The 17,449-nt window shown below is 45.2% G+C and overlaps 1 protein-coding gene across 2 annotated transcripts in view; it reads right to left on the reverse strand.

Moving 5' to 3' along the window:
- Window positions 1-15,748: 15,748 nt before the first annotated feature.
- PTPRB (protein tyrosine phosphatase receptor type B) overlaps window positions 15,749-17,449 on the reverse strand; it is a 335,571-nt gene continuing 333,870 nt past the window's right edge. For both annotated transcript variants that reach the window (XM_069228335.1, XM_069228338.1), the window contains one exon: window positions 15,749-17,409. In XM_069228335.1, the coding sequence (XP_069084436.1) occupies window positions 17,387-17,409 (23 nt within the window). In that variant the 3' untranslated portion in view covers window positions 15,749-17,386. The remainder of the gene's footprint in view (window positions 17,410-17,449) is intronic.

The raw sequence follows: 17,449 nt of genomic DNA on the forward strand, positions 1-17,449 counted from the left end.
CTGGTCAACTTGACTTTGTGGCAGTTCCCGCTAATTTCTTCTTTGCAGCAGCAAATCCTGTTCAGAAGCTCCTTGCAGAAGGGGTATCCAGTCTCGTGGAGCCCTCATTGGCTACAGCTTGCAGCTTTGCCCCACTGGAGATCTTAGACTTCCAAACAAAAACTATGTCTGAACAAAGGATTCTTCACAACAATTTTCTGTAGTGGCTTCCCGGCAATGACACCTCCTCTTCAGGCACCACCAGCTTCCTTGTCCTGCTGATCTTACCTTCTCAGACATTTTTCTACAACATTTCTTCTAAGTCTGAAGGTAAGTGGAGAGAAGTCCCAATCTACTTCTAGTATCTGACCCATGCTCCTCTGTGCTCAGCCATAACTTTCGTCTTTGTCCTGGTCTCGCACAACTAGATGTCCGCAGTTAGTGCTTTGATCTTTTAGACACTATATTTCACTTTAAACTTTATAAATTCATAACTCTGGTTTTACTAATTAGATTTTTGTCATTTTGATGCCAAATCATTTATTAGATTTTACTCAATTTGTTTGAATTAGCCTGTGATTTATCTGACGTTGTGTTTTCACTTTATTACTGTTTATGTTCTGCATAAATACTTTACACATTGCCTCTAAGATAAACCTGACTGATTTTGTACCAAGCAACCAGGGGGTTAAGCGTAAGTTAATTCATTGACTGTAGTGGCTCCCCCTGACAGGGGTTGTGTCTGTTGCATTGGGAAGGGCTCACACTCTCCTCTACCAACAACACAGGAGAACATGGATCATGTGTGTGCACCATGACCTAGGCCTGTCTCACGGATTGTGGTCTTGTTAGACTGGGAGAGGTACAAAACACGCTAGCCTCACAGTATTGAAGGACTATCCTTACCAAGACTGTAGTAAAAGAAGTGTGGTGGTGACAGTATACTGTGTTCTTATAATAATGATCAGTAGATAGAACAGAAACTTTTACCTGTGTCACTGGAGTGGGGTCTACCATCCAACTCATATAAAGTTCTGCTGCTGTTTGTTAAACTCGTCCTTGGCCTACATCATTTTAATATTCATCACTGTGCAGTGCGTGTGTTTCTGCATGTGCATACTGTGATGTATGTGTGCCTTGCTGTGGTACAGTACATAGAGGTCTGTGAGTTCCATATTGGAAACCCAGGGCCTTGGAAAAGCATGTGGAGGTGAAGGACCCACCCCAGACAGATTTCTGGATTGCACAATTTCTGAGAGCTGGGTAGGACACTCAATAGAGGAAGGGAGAGACAAGATTTCCTATGCACTTCAAAATGGCTCTTTGATTCTGAAAATGTCACTGGTCAGTGATGCCTAGACACATCTTCAGGAAGAAAATGGGTCTGGTGAAAGAAACACTGCAGAGACAGGGAATCATAAAGAGCAGAGCTGGGACCTTTGTAACATTTTGTTAGGTATACATAAATGAGACTAACATTCAGGTGTAAGCCCCGTGTCACTTCCAAAGTCTGTGCTGCAAAGCTGTCAAAGTTGCAGTCACTTCTGCTGTGACTGGGCACTTTAAAGGAGGCAACACCCCCTACCCGAACTTCAAAGGTTGACACTAAATCATATCTGTGTCTGAAAACGGATTATAAAAAGGGGAGCTTGAATCTCGTAAATTCTGAAATGTCAGACAGTCACCTGTGACTGTATATCCACGTCAAAAAGTTCTACACAACTTCCGTCTATTGTGGCAAGGACTGGGGCCAATGGTCTGCCAGTCTCCCTGCTTGGTGAGGGGACATCACCCAGGAGAATCAAGACTACTTGTCATGGAGCATCAGCATCTGCCTGCCGTGGACTAGAGGACTCTGTTAGGAGGAGAGTGCTTGGAGGGAGCAAGCTCCAGTGTGGGAACCTGTTGAGTGTATCCTTGAAGAGAAGTGTGAGATTCCGGTCCTGTTGTCACTGTTTTGACCAAAGGAGGTTGTCACCCTGTGCAATGCAGTGACCCAGAGGGGCCGTGACCCTCTGTACCTTTTTTCGTGACCCCCATTTGCCTGGTTGGGCCCATGGTAAATATTAAGGGCCATTTCCCGATGCATCACTCTGATCGAAGAATTATGTTGCCCTGTCCAGTCTGTGACCTAGGTGGCAGTCATCCTATGTGTCACTGTTTGCACCCTCTGTATGCCAGGTGGCTGCCACAGTGAAGATTAAGGACTGGCACCTTGATACAGTGCTGTGACCAAAGAGGACTGTTGGCCTGTGCAGTGCTGTGACCCAGAGGGGCCATTGTCCTGTGTACCACTGTTCACGACTCCCGTTTCCTGAGTGGGGACAACACTAAAGATTAAGGTTTGTAATCCTAGTGTAGTGATGTGATGGAAGAGGACCATCACCCTTGTAGGACCATAACCTGGAGGAGCCATTGCCCTGTATACCATTATTCTCAACCACTTTTTGCCAGTTGGAGGTCACAGTGAAGATTAAGGACCATTGCCCTGTGTTGGAAAGTGGATTATTGGTAAGGGCAGGTAAGTACCTACACTTAGCAATAGGCCACTAACTCCCCCAGAATCAGTTAAGTCTCAATAAATTAACCCCAGCTCAACCCTTGGTAGCTTGACAACGAGTGACAAGGTTTTACTTAGGAGACAAAGTGTAAAGCATTCAAGTATCACAAAACAGTAATTAAATAAAACACAGAAAACAGTTTAAAAATCCAAAAACAGTTTATAAAAATCTAAAGTATTTTTTGGTTTAAAATGACACCAAAACGAATGAAATCGGATAGGGGGAACCGGAGATATGAATTTTTAAATAATTTGTGTTTTTTAGCATATAGAAACGACAGTGCCAATCTGGTCATCTGGTCACACCTCAGCCGGTGCAAAATCAAAGTTTAAGGCCGACCGTAATGGAGCCCTGCTACAGCAAGCGAGAGACCTCGGTCAAAAGTTTATCTTCGGACTTAGTCGTTTTCTTGAAGATTTTCTTCAGCTGGATGAAGTTGCCAGTCCAATCTGACCTCCCTAGAGCCCTTCCTCGGATACGCGTCGCTGGAGTCCTTGGTGAAGATTTCTACGTTCGGACTTATACGATTTTTCGAGATGAAAATCCTTCGACTGGGCCGAACCTGAATGGTCCCGGTCAACTTTCTACGTTCGGACTTAGTCACTTTTTCTGAGATTTTATTCAGCAGGACGAACCTGCAAGTCAGGCCGTGTCGTGGTTGAGGCAAGCCGGCTAGAGTTGCCGCGGCAGGTCGGTCACTCTATGGAGCTTTTCCCAAAAAGTTCTACAATCTTCTACAAACTTCTGGATCTTCTTCCAAAAGGTTTTGTAAGGTCTTTTAGGAGTCTATAGCTCACCCCAAGGTTCCAGAAGCTCTGAGTTGCTCCTTGAGGATGCAGACTACAACTCCCAGAATGCACCTGGCTCATACTCAAATTTGGCCACTGGACAGTGGTCAGCTGGTCAGTTTCTTCAGGATCTGAGACAAGGGACTCTGGTTAGCAATTTTTCACCTGTGCAAACAGGGAGTCCCTCCTTGAACCAGTTGAAGCCAGGCAAAGCCCTTCTTGTGGTGAAGCCCAGCTGTGCAGCTGGTGCAGTCCTTCAGAGTGCAGTGTCCAGGTGCAGGTCAGGGGTCCAGCAGGACAGTCCTTCTTCTCCTGATGTTCTTCCTTGTAGGGATCCGAGGTGTGGGTGCAGTTCTGCCATATTTATCCTTTCCCCTTGGGGAAAAACTGGGGGGTCTTGGTTCTCCAATCAGAGGTAGGGTCCTTCCCCCTGTGATGACCACTTCCTAAGAAGTGTGGCAAAAATCAATCCCAGGGAGCAACATTCTTTAAAAAGTCATCATGGCAGAAAATAATTTTGGGAAGTTAGATCTGGCTGAGCCCACCCATTGCTGTGGCTAAAACTCCTAAACACAGCCCTCTCCTACCCTCTCCTATTCTAATCAAGAGGGCACCTAATTGTCTGGGGTTGCAGGATGCGAGTGACGGAGGTGCTGGATTGCTCCAAATGTCCTTCCCTGCCTTTGAAAACCAGTTTGGCAGCCCTCCCCCCTTGCTGCTTCCCCATCTGCTGAGGCAGTTCTCCTCCCCCAGGCACATCCTTTGTGTTCAGCCCAGGCCACTTCACACCTCATTAAGGCAGCCTGGCCAGTCTGCCAGAGGCTGGCCAATCAGAGAAGGGCACTACAGGGCTGAAGTTGGCAACTTTTCAGGTAGAGATTAAAACTCTTTACCTGAACTAATTATATTAAGTCCAACAATTGTAAGTTGTGAGATTTATTATAATAATTAATTTGATACAAAACTCGAAATATCTTACACTTAAAGGGACTTTGTTAAATACAATGAATTCTCCCCATTTTAGCCTATGGGGGCCATTCACTACAGTGAGGGAAAAACAAATGTGGCTATTTTACCTCACCAGGGCTTGTAGAACAATTTTATAAGGTCCCTGCTTATAGTTACATGGCACCCAACCTTAGGGGCATGTAGGGCATACCTTAGGGGTGACTTATATGTAAACGTAAGGTATTTTTAAAATGTTGGAAGTACTTTTAATTCCAAAGTCGAATTTGTATGTAACTTTAGTTTAAAAGCAGCCAGCAAGGCTCCTCTCTCCTCTCCCACTTCAGCGCCTTGAGACCCTCACGGGTAAATAGTGCGCTTTACAAATTCCTTGATTGATTAAGTTAAAATGACAATGGGCACCTCAGCAGTGCACCTATGGGTGCACTACCCATGCTGGGGTCCCTAAACCTACATACCCTACCATATACTAGGGACTTATAGGTAGGTTGATACTGCCAATTTTAATTAGACTAATTTGCATATCCACTTTACACAGAGCACTGGCCCTGGGACAGGCAAGCAGTACCCAGGGCACAGCCAAGAGTCAGTAACCACCAATATCTGTCCAAAACGTTTGGGGGTGACCAGCGCAAAAGGAGGACTTTCCTATACCCTGGTTCTCTGTTGTGACCAAAGAGGGCCATCATCCTATGCAGGGAGAAGTTGTACTGTGTGCTGCTATATGCGAGCCCAGTATGCTAGGTGGGGACTGCCGTAAAGAGAGTAGGTCATCACCCTTCAGCAGCATGCGAAAGTGAAGTGCCATGGGTTGCAACCCGTGCAAGCAGAGCAAGGACCTATGCACTAGAACGAAGAAGACACCAGAGCCCTGCAGCCAGAATCAAGAGGAATTATCAAATGACTAGAAGGGTGCTGAGGATGTCAGCCGCCCTCCCAGCAACTTCCAGATTGTTGTTCATTGCCGAGCTGTGGACAAATGCCTGGGATTTCCATATAGCTACATCAGCATGGCAGATAAGAGTCACTGGGTCACAGAGTCTCCTGGTTGCTTGCTCTGATTGTGGCGCAGGATCATCGAGAGTATCCACAGGTCCAGAAGTGTACTAAAGCAGTGGTGTCTGAGGTCTAGCAGTTATATACCGTTATGCATTTCAAGTGGGGGATACTTCAAAGATATGCCTTTGAAGTGCAATTAGTCCCTGTCCTTCCTCCTCTGGCTCCAGACTGACTACAGAGGGTTTTGAAGCCCATTGTGTGGACAAGACAGCCTGTGTAAGTGAGACTGTGCTCAGCCCCTCCCTCCTATTCTCCCAGGGTGGCCTTTCATGTCACACCTAAGCTTCCATTGTGTGTGGCTGTCTGGGGGAATAAACAAAGTCCAGCGGTTACCCGCCCCAGACAAGTAATCAGAGACAGGCAAGCAGGCAACAAATTGCTCAAGTAAAAAAATACCAACTTTCTAAAAGTAAAAAGAACAGATGATGGATGGAATGCTAAACAAATCACACACTCACATCCAGTCACAGTTCATGGTTTAATCCATTGTTTTTTTGTTCACCATGCCACCCCAGTTTGGTCCCAGCTATATACAAATCAGCCTTGCCCATGCTCTCCATCAGAACAGACCAGCTCAAACTGCCAGGTCAAGTCCTCCCTGCCAGGCCTGGTCCTCCTTGGACCAAAAACAAGGATCCTAGGCCCGGTTTCGGGGGTTACCCCCATCGGCCAGGTTATCTTGAATCCAGTGGCACAGTGAGCAAGGGGCCAACATCTGGGCATTACCATTCCCACTTAGGGTGACAAAAGCAAAAAACACAGATGATGGAGGAATGATGAACAAATCATACATTCATCCCCAGTCACAGATCTGGGTTTAATCCATTGTTTTTTTGTTCACAATGTCACCTGAGTTTGGACCCAACCATATGCAAATCAGTCTTGACCCTGCTCCTCATGGGAACAGTCCATCCTGAACTGCGAGACGAGGTAATCACTGGACTAGAAACAAGCATCCTTGGACCCATTTTGGGGTACCAGCCAGGCTAGTTTGAACTAGCTTGAATCCAGTGGCACAGTGAGCACGGGACCCACATCTGGGCATGCCCTTCCCACTTGGGGCAACAAAAGCAAAAAGAACAGATGATGGACAGAATGTTTAAGAAATCATCTATTCACCTCCAGTCACAGATCTGGGTTTATTCCATCATTGTTTTGCTCACCATGCCACCCCAGCTTGGATCCAGCCATATGCAATTAAGTCTTGACCCTGCTCCCCATGGGAATGGTCCAGCCTGCAGTGCCAGGCTGGGTCCTCCTTGAACCAGAAACAAGCATCCTGGGACAGGTTTCGGGGTATCACTTCTCATCATCCAGGCAAGCTTGAATCCAGTGGCACAGTGAGCAAGGGACCCACGTATGGGCACACCTTTCCCACTTAAGGAGACAAAAGAAAAAGAACAGGTGATGGACGAAATACTTAGCTCATCACTCATTCACTCCAGTTACAAATCTGTGTTTAATCCATCCCAGTTTGGACCCAGGTGTATGCAAAATGCTGGAGCATATGCTGGTGCCCGTTTAGCCAAGCGGAATTGGTGGCAGATTAAGTTTCGGGCTAATGCAACTTGCAGTGGTTGGGACATTGGAGGTGATGACTTGGGAAGCAAGAGACCCTGGATTGTGGACAAAGGAAGGATTCCCATGTCACCACTAGTCTCGCCTATAAATCGTTTGGCCATCCACTGGGAAAGCCATTATAAATGTGCTCATAAATAGTAAGCTTCGAACGAAGGTGCGCCTAACCCTCCCTGGTCCATCGATAATTCCAGCTTCCAAAGGGCAACTGGTGCCTTGAAGAGCCCAAAATTAAATTACCTAACAGGGTATTCAATTCCTGAAAGAAGGTGCGAAGTGGGAGAACTGGAAGATTGGCAATGTAGTAGAGGAGTCAGGGCACCAAAACCATTTTTGGTAGAGCTGTTCGCCCAATGGGGGCCATTGGGAGCGACAGCCAGAACTGGATTTGTGCTCCAATACCCAGTAATGTCGCGTGATCATCTTCATACGGATCAGCCAGTGTGATAGAGCCATATCCCTAGATAACAAACCGACACTCCTTCCCAGAGTAGGGGGTGTCTCACAAATAGACTGGTTGTATCTGTTGGGATGAATTAAGGGGATAGACTGCTGACTTACCAGTTCACGCCCAGCCCAGTGGCTGCTGAAAATGCAAACAGGGTGTCTCATATTGAGGTCTCGTCTTGCATGATGTCTCAGAGGTAGATCAACAGATCGCCCGCTTAGAGAGACACCAAGTGGGTCTTATCTTCTATCAGTATGCCTCAGTTGCGACCCTCTGCCTTGGGACGTATTGCCAGGGGTTCCATTGCAAGGGCAAAGAACAGGGAAGACAGAGAGCACCCCTGTCTAGTTCCCTGGTGGACCGGGAAGGAGGCCGAGACAGAGCATCCCAGTCATACACTGGTTCGTTTGTTGTAAAACAATTTGGTGTAGGCCTGCAATTTCAGGCTCACTTCCAGGCAAGCAAGCACCTAAAAGAGGTAAGGCCACATTAGGGTACCTAATGCCTTTTCCAGGTCTAAAATTAGGCATGCTGCTTGTGGAAACCACCTTTTGAGGCAGTCTTGCACATGGAAGAGATGGCAGATATTTTGAGAAGTGCTTCATCCTGGGATGAAGCCATTCTGGGCCATATGTATAAGGGCAAGGGTTTTCCCCCCAGTCTCTTGTAGTCCGTGCCAAAGATTGCTATCGGACGATATGATAGGAGATGTCTGAGGTCCCAGCCCGGTTTGCAGAAAGACTAAAATGGATTCCCACATTGAAGGGGGGAGTTACCCAGCAATTAGAGCTGCCTTATACAGCGCATGAAAAGGGGGTGCTAGGAGCTCTGAAAAGATGCTGTAGCACTCCATGGGGAGGCCATCTAGTCCCGGTGTCTTGTTGTGGGCCAGGTATTGGATGGCCTGGAGCAAATCCACTGTGGTTGTGTTTCCATCCAGGGCATGGCTAGTGTCAGAGGAGATATGGGGAAACTTAATCCTATGAAAGGAGCGGGTAGAATGTTCCTCTTGGGAGTCAGACAGGGCACTGTATACTGCAGCATAATACTCTAAAAAGAACTGGAGGATTTCCTCCTGTGTGGAGAGCATGTGGCATGAGGGTGTGACTGTCTCGGAAATTGTTGTGATTGTGTGGTCTTGCCGAATCAGCCAGGCTGAGAGACGGCTGGATTTATCACCTTCTCTGTGGTGTTTAGCTCTATGGGCTGTAAAGTTAAAGTGGCAAAAGCGTTCCAAAAGCACTGCATATGTTGTTTTTGCTGTAGCTAGCTGTGTGGTGAGCATGGAATCACAATCAGCTGCCTTCCCCAGCTCCGCAAGCTGTAGTTCCTTGACCGTGATCTCACGCTCTAATGTTCTCCAGACTCCCACTATCTGTTAGATGCAGTCGACACAGATCACTACTTTGAAAGCATCCCATGCAAGCATTCCTAGTAGCTGCTGTGTTATAGTTTTTGTCAAAATATTGTCAAATGTGGTTGCTCTGCTCATCACGGAAGATGGGGACTTCCAGAGTGTCACACAGGAGGCACCAGGAATGTGTCTGCATGGGGGTTGCCAATCTGAGATCAATGTAGGGTGCGCCGTGATCGGACACTACTCAGCCTAAATATTGAATGTGTGGTATCAGGGGGATTAGGGAGATTGAATTTAGAAAGCGGTCTAAGAGTATGTAGAGTTTTTGTGGCACTGAGTAAAAAGAATACAGTTTGGTAGCGGGGTTATGCGCCTGGCAGGCGTCTAGTATGGACTAGTGATTCAACCAGGTGCAGAATCGTGTTGCTTGTGCGTGTGGAGGGGAATGGCGTATGGGAGGTATGAGCTATCAAGGGAGAGATCTTGTATGCAATTATAATCTCCTCCCAGGATCCAGGGGAGTGCTGTTTTGGGGGCTAGGACTTTGGAGAGGATATCCCAGAATTTCCCTTGCTTGGAGTTCAGAGCATATATGTTCCCAAGTAGAAGGGGCCGGCCATTCAGGTGGCGCTTTAGAAACACATAATGGCCTACCTTGTCTATAGTTGTCTCTGAGACCTGAAAAGGGACAAAGGTCTGAATCCAAGTCATAACGCCTTGTGCATATGCGGAGTAAGTAATTGCATGTATAGTGCCCCTCCATCAGTTACGGAGCTGTGTAAGTTCATCGGGGGTCGTGTGTGTCTCTTGTAAGAGTGCAAACACCCATGGGTTTTTTACCAAAAGCTGAATCCACTCATTTAGAGTGACCTCAATTTGCATAACATAGGTATCAGTAAGTGCTTTCAAACAATGGATCCAGGAAAAGCAAACACCAACATAAATGATTATAAGCAATTCGTATTCGATCCAAAACAGATAAGGTAGTAGACTGATCATTCACCATAATCAGAAGAAGTTGGTCCAAGTAACGGGCCAGTGCAAGTGGAGTGCAGTGAGTCATACAGCAAGACAAACATGAACTAGGTACTTACAGTATGTACATTGGGGCTCCCTCCCCATAGTACGCATGAATACTTCAATAACAAACTCAATGAGATGGGCATTCTGGTTTGAGGATCCAACAATGAAAGTTATGGGTGGACCCACAGAAAGTCGATGTTTCAACACCCTCAAGATGAATCAAATGGTGTCTTCATTAGGACAATGGACTGGTAGCGACTTAGCCAGACCAGTTTGGTTCCTACCGGCACACTAAATGTTGGTAACTGTTGGATTTTGCCCTTTTGCAGGGTCATCCCCAATCTTTTTGCCTCCTGCCTCCTATTGTTTTCTCACCTTTTTCTGTTGGCTTTTGAACTCTGAGCACTTTACCACTGCTAACCAGTGCTAAAGTGCATATGCTCTCTGTAGAGGTGCCAGGGCCTGTAAATCAAATGCTACTAGTGGACCTGCAGCAATAGTTGTGCCACCCACATTAGTAGCCCTGTAATCATGTCTCAGACCTGCCACTGCAGTGTCTGTGTGTGCAGTTGTAACTGTAAATTCGACTTGGCAAGCACACCCACTTGCCAGGCCTAAACCTTCCCTTTTCTTACATATAAGACACACCTAACGCAGGCCCTAGGTAGCCCCAAGGGCAGGGTGCAGTGTATGGTTAAGGTAGGACATATAGTAATGTGGTTTATATGTCCTGTCAGTGAAATATTGCTTAATTCGTTTTTCACTGTTGCAAGGCCTGTCCCTCTCGTAGGTTAACATGGGGACTACCTTTAAATCTGATTAAAGGGTAGATTCCCTTTGGGAGTGGATGGACATGTGGAGTTTGGGGTCTCTGAGCTCACAATTTAAACATACATTTTTTAGTAAAGTCGATTTTAAGATTGTGTGCCTGAAAATGCCACTTTTAGAAAGTGAGCATTTTCTTGCTTATACCATTTCTGTGACTCTGCCTGTTTGTGGATTCCCTGTCTGGGTCAGTTTGACAGTTGGGCTAGTTGCACCTCACACTAGACAGTGACACAAAGGTAGCTGGGGTGTAGCCTGCATATCCTGATGAGCCATCTATGTTAGGAGGGAGGGGAGGAGTGGTCACTCACACCTGAAAGGGATGTGCCTGCCCTCACACAATGGAGTCTCCAACCCCCTGGTGAGTGTCTGGGGCCTGGCCTGGGCAAGGCAGGATTTCACATTCAAGAGAGACTTTGCTTTGAAGTAGGCCTACTTCAAGGGAGAAATTGGGTATAAGAAGGGCACCCAAAACCACAGACTTTATTACACTTCTGGAAACCAAGAGGAACCTCTGCATGGAGAAGAGCTGAAGAGCAGAGGAAGAAGAGCTGCCCTACCTGTGACTGTGCTTTGGGAAGCTATCCTGCAGTTGCTGCTTCTGCCAGAGTAAGAGGGCAAAGACTGGACTTTGTGTGCCTTCCATCTATTGAAGATCTCCAAGGGCTTGATTTTGAGCTTGCCTCCTGTTGTTTGAAGTCTCAGGGACAACAAAGACTTCTTTCTGCCAACACCTGGAGTCTCTGGAAAGACTACTACTCTGCCAAGTGGTGCCCATCCAGTTCCTGGGACCCTGAAAGGAGAAGCTGACAGCCTAAGAGGAAGAAATCCACGTACAGAATGCTGTGCGGGGAAAAGATCAACGCAACTCCGATCTGCGGCTGAAAAATCAATGTGCTGTGGGCTTTGCAGCTGAAAATCGACACTTGCCTGCAACGCGACCGATGAATCGACGCACGGAGCTGGAGAATTGAAGCACAGCATCGCTGACGGAGGCTAGGAGATCGCAACCAGCTCTGCTTGGTTTTTGGATCATAGTGTGGCTGGATTTCCGATGCAAGTACCGCTGGGCGTGTAAAAACAATGCAAGGCCTGCCCGGACCCGAGAGTGCTGACCAGATTGACGAATAGCTCTTCTGCAGAGAGAAGAAACGAAGCGCCCCGATGCAATGAAAGGAGAAATGACGCAAGGTCTCACTCATGAATGAAATCGATGCATCGCAAGCCCTTTTTGACGCACACTCGCCCATGCGGGGTTATTTTTGAAGCACCCAAGGTGCACTTTCATGCTAACAGTGTTAGTGTGTGTTTAAAACTACATGAAGACTCTTTTTGCTTTTTAACTGATAACTTGACTTGTATATTGTGGATTTTTGTTGCTTTGGTCTTGTTTTGTTTAGATAAATATTTTCTATTTTTCTAAACCTGTGTTGTGTTATTTTATAGTTTTTTCATTAAGTTACTGTTTGTGTTGGTACAAATACTTTACACCTAGCACTCTGAAGTTAAGCCTACTGCTCGTGCCAAGCTACCAAGGGGGTAAGCAGAGGTTAGCTGAGGGTGATTCTCTTTCACCCTGACTAGAGTGAGGATCCTTGCTTGGTGAGGGGGTAACCTGCCTGCCAACCAAAGACCCCATTTCTAACAGTAACTATACCCGACTCTGCATGGGAAACAGATTTGCATAACATCATAGCACAAAATAAACCTGCCACAAGGAAAGACCAGTCAGAAAATTGTGTAATATTTATATGCTTAATATATGTAATTTATATGAAAATACATATTTTATGTGCCCTACCCTTGGGCAGTTGTTCTGTCACTAAAGTTTGTCCTACAGTTTGTACCTCGGTTATAACTCTCACGCAATACAATACTGTGTCATCTTTTTTTCCCCCGTTGAGCAATAAGTAGCATCCCTCAAAAAGGATTTATTTGCAAGAGCCCAGCCAATGACATCATCACAACATGACTCTTTACAAATATCATGCTGCATACTTTTTTTATTTACACAGCAGAATTTCAGCAATTACGTAGCTCCTTGAATGCTAGATTGTCTGGGCCTCATATTGTCTCTTTTGGCACAACACCATTGGTTAGGGAAGAGGCGGGGACTGGCCCAATATTTTACATACCTTTACAGTAAGGAGGAGCATTAGTTCAAAAGAGGGGTTGCGCAGGATAAACCGGAGAGTGGCAGTGCAAGGCGTTGAGTGCTAAGGGTCCTGGTCACTATAAAAAGAAGGGACAGATGCAGGAAATCCAACTTTTACAGCAAAATAGTGTGGTTGCTTAAGTCATGTAACAAGATGTTATAATAAATATATTATTATCCAACTTTAGCAGAGTGAATATGTGGAATTTTGAGAAATTGTTGTACAAGGGGATCAGTCGGAGTGCCAGGGGATCAGTCAGAGCGCATAGAGCCACGCTGCTGCCTGAACAGAAGAAACTCTGATGTTTTTAGAGATAGGACTTGAAGAAAAGCTACTGTCAGGATCAGTTCAGTGTAACTGGATCAGTCCCATTGATCCTTGCCACTGAGGAGATGCACCTGGATGGATTTCAAAGGTTAAAATCACCTTGGGGTCTCCTTTCTGCAACTCAGAAACTTACATACACAGAGCCTGAGACACGAGTATGTGATGTGAATTACATGGCAAGAGGCAGCATTTAAGAAATAGAACAAATCCACCTCTTCCTCAACAACTTTCTCCAGCTCCTCACCATTGCACCAGAGCAGACAAGATAAATTCAACATTGTCTGCTATTGATCTCTCTGGTTGAGTATTAACCAACTAAAGTGAATGACTGATCAATTCCTCTTGGTGGTATAGAACCATGAGAGCTAATGAGGAGGTTTGGTTGGTGGTCCACAGAGCAGAAATCTCATGTTGCCCCATTCATTTATATCGGGAATTGCAATTTTCAGGCTTGCACCATCACACATACACACACAAACACATATACACATGCACACAAACACCCACACACTCTCTGTCACTTCCCCTGCCCCCTTTTGTGTTCACTCCATCTTATGACTCAAGGACATAACATGCACCTTCAGACTCAAATTCAGACGAGAAGCCCTATCATTTTGTGCTTCATCAATATGAAGGTTATTACCTACTATGAGTGTGGCATGGCTTTAACCTTATGTAGCTAGCCTCTTCCCTATCTTCCCACATGCATACTCGCAGGTCTCCTCCAGGAAGACATGTTGGCCCACATTTACCAAATAATCATGCAGCGTAGTGCAGCATCGAAAAATGCTGCACTGAGCTGCGTGACAGGGAGGGAGCAGGAGAGCGCTATATCTACAGACATATGGCTCTCTCCACCCCTCTCCCTAGCGCCGGCGCTAATTATAGCTGCTGTGCACCATGCACATCCCTTTGCGCCATAGAGCAAGGGTGTGTGCCCGAGTCTAGCATAGGTTTTGTACTGGTAGGGAAGCCTTCCAGTACAAAATACTATGCTTAATCACACTTTAAAAGTTTTCCCACATTGTATATGTGTAATGCACAGTGCAGCACACAAGCAAAGTCGGAAAAGAAAGGAGAAATGAAAAAGCCTGCTTTTAAAAGGCGTTAACTTTTGGCGCAAAACCCTGTCTACTAATTTTTGTAAATAGGGTTTTGCATCAAAAGGCAGGGGTGGTTGCATAGGAATGCCCATGTACCACCCATGTAACTCCCCCTTGGTGCTAAGTAACGGAAAGCAGTATTTAGCTCTGCTTTTCGTTACTCTTAGGGTACTTTCCAGCGCAAAAAGAGTTTTGCACTGGAAAGTAAATTAGTTTAAAAAAACATTTTGTGTTGGTTAGTGTCATATTTGTGATGCTAACTCAGCACAAAATGTTTGTTAATCTCCTCTCGATCACTATTCACAGCACTGCTGTATATTATCCACATGTAACCCAAGGTCTCTTCTATGGCTTTTCATGAATTTCAGTAGTCCGTTCAAACATATCTTAAATATGACTTACTGTTGCGAGGCTCTCTCAAGTAACACACACAGCATGCACTCTTGAGAAGATTTGGAAAGGATCTTTGCCATACTAAAGACTGCTCCTAAGTAGCTGGTACAAGACATTGCCTCTACTCCATTCTCTTTCAGAATAGTGTCATGAAAGAACTACCTATAAGACAGTCTGTCTATATGCTTGGCACCGGCAAAATGTAAACAATCAAGCTTTTCATCACAATTATATTGACACAAAACTTTGTAGTGCACTGTGTCTAAATGTTTGGTTGCAATTTACCAGAGTACTGTAGACCTGGGAGTAGCTGTCACCTCTTTCTCTTCATTTTTCACAATGCTTTTTTTTTTTTTATCATGAGCTACTGCCATGTGTGGTGACTTAGTGAACTAACACACCTTCTATATGTGTCTCACAGTTTTGCAACCTCATTGATCTAACTTATTGTTCATCCTACCTTGCTGTTCATCCTGTGTCCTCAATGATCTACCTTGCTGTTCATACCTTTGAGTAGGGGTGGGTGGTGAACTCTGCTCCGCTCGCGGAGCTTGCAGAGTTTTTGCCACTCCGCGCTCCACTTAGAGTGCAGAGTTCAAAAAAACTCTGTGTAGCGGAGCAGAATTATTTCCTCACTCGCCAACAGGGCGAGCACGAGTGAGGAAAATCTTCCTCTAGGCCACCTACCGGCGAGATTTCTCAACCTGAGCGGTCACAGATGGTCGCTACAGCTCACACTGAGAAACCTGTTTGCATTGAGGAAGCTGCTGCTCAAGTAGATTTTCTACTTGAGCGGCAGAAAAGAAGCAGCACCCTCTTGCGCTGCATGTGGTGCCGTTCGTGCTGTTTTAACAGGATGGGACAAACATCCGGTGCTAAAAATCAACGTGAACAGCATGACCTAACACACTCTGCTAGCTTGTGGAACTCGGCATAGCACGGTGGAGTTTTTTGGTCACTTTGCAGAGTTATGAGTAGCATAACTCCGCAAACTCCACCCAGGCCTACTTTTCAGGCCAATAAAATGAGTATCATTGAGTTGGGGAACAAACAAATCTCATTTAAGTGCTGAGATGCGTCACTGGATGAATATGCACAGTACAAAGGCCCATGCACTGTTATATTACTGCCACCTAAACCAACATGCATTTGTTCTCGTTTGGGATGAGCACGGACACAAAGTACTGAAGATTCTTGTTTGCACTGTTTTATTTATTTGTTTTTATTTATGTAGGTGCTTAATGTAGCACCAACAGGCCACCTTTCAGCTACTTCAGGGTGCTCTGAGGCAATGTGAGCATACAAAAATACAAAAACAAAGCAGAGTTACAGGAAGAAGAGACAGTCACAGCATTGGCCCTCGTGCTCCGAGGTTAAACAGGGCGGTAAGTAAAGGATTTAGTGAGCGTCACGGAAGATGCTACAGAAAAAGGCTGTGAGGTTCATTTACTTTGCTGATTTACACCCGTTTCATCAGCTAGCAAGCTCATTTCATCTACAGCTGTACCCTCTTTCTCCTAACTCTTCCTTCTTCGTGCAAATAGCTGTTTTTTTTTTTTATCAAACTCTTATTTTTGCTGTATGTCACTTTGAAATGTAGTGCATTTTCACATTAAAAACTTGGATTTTGCCTACTGACCATTTCTAATCAGACACTGACAGTAATTGGAGCTCGTACAAATCTGCCATTCGTCTCAATATATAATTTGAACACTTTTTTTGTGAACTCCCAGTGCTTGGCAATAGGTGGTCAATGTATGTCATGACATTTCTGTTTAAATTGTATACCGTGATGAATAAGCAACTTTTTATTTTAACTTAACTCCATATTTGCTGTACTGTGCACTGAGGCTAAAGATGTACTCTTTGATTTGTGCACATTTGCTTCTTCATGAGGCATTATTGACTGACAGGCCCATGTACCCAATCAGCATCTAGCAAAAACATGAAGATTGTGACGTGTGCCCAAGACTCTCTATGTGGATGACACCCCTAAAGGCAAACTTGAAGCACGTGCCCCAGGATATCTATGTGGGCGTGACGCCCCAGAGACTCCCTTGAGATGCTGGCCCCGGATTGAGTAGGAGGTCTGCACTCCTGGAGGCTTTCTTTACATTTTCTGCTCCAGGGTTTGTTTGTATGGCCATAACTCTCCAATTTCTGCAGGCCAAATAAATAAGACTACACTATTTATCCGACGATTGAATTGCTGATTGTCTAGCGGAACTGTCAAATTACAGTCTATGTTGTCACAAGAGCCGTTTGGAAACGAGAAATCGACGATCCGACATTCACTGGGATGTTAAAATGGCTTCCCAGCTTTTAACTTTACACATGAAAAAATGCCCCTTCACAGCAGGTGACATTGACGCAAGCACAAACTTCCTGAGCGCATTCAACAGCGTGGCTGCAGCACGGTTCTCTTTTAGCAAGACAATCCCCAAGGGGTGATTCACCTGTTTTTCAAGTAAGCAACTGACAGAAACACTTTGCTCTAAACATGTCTTAATTACTGTGGTTATAATAGCTTATGTATAAAATGTTCTAAAAAAATCTTTAGTGTGTAAAAATAAGTATATCTTAAGCTTCATTTTAAACATTATGAAAAAATACATATTTACATAGTGGTAACAGCCAATACAGTTATATACAATAATATCAAATATATTTAAATTATACATAGTCCTTCAAAGTGGCATGTCAAATAAATTATACACAGCATACAACAGAAATGTAAGGCACCGTTGGAGTGCCTCAGGTACAAAAGCATCCATGTGGTTCACATGTTTCATCCCATTAGAAACTCCATAACTGCTACATGTTCTAATGCCTCGCATACACAGCATCTGAAACGGAAATGGATGCGCGAAGGTTAAAGGTTGAACG

This window comes from Pleurodeles waltl, chromosome 4_1 (genome assembly GCF_031143425.1).
Source record: "Pleurodeles waltl isolate 20211129_DDA chromosome 4_1, aPleWal1.hap1.20221129, whole genome shotgun sequence".
Taxonomy (NCBI): Eukaryota; Metazoa; Chordata; class Amphibia; order Caudata; family Salamandridae; genus Pleurodeles; species Pleurodeles waltl.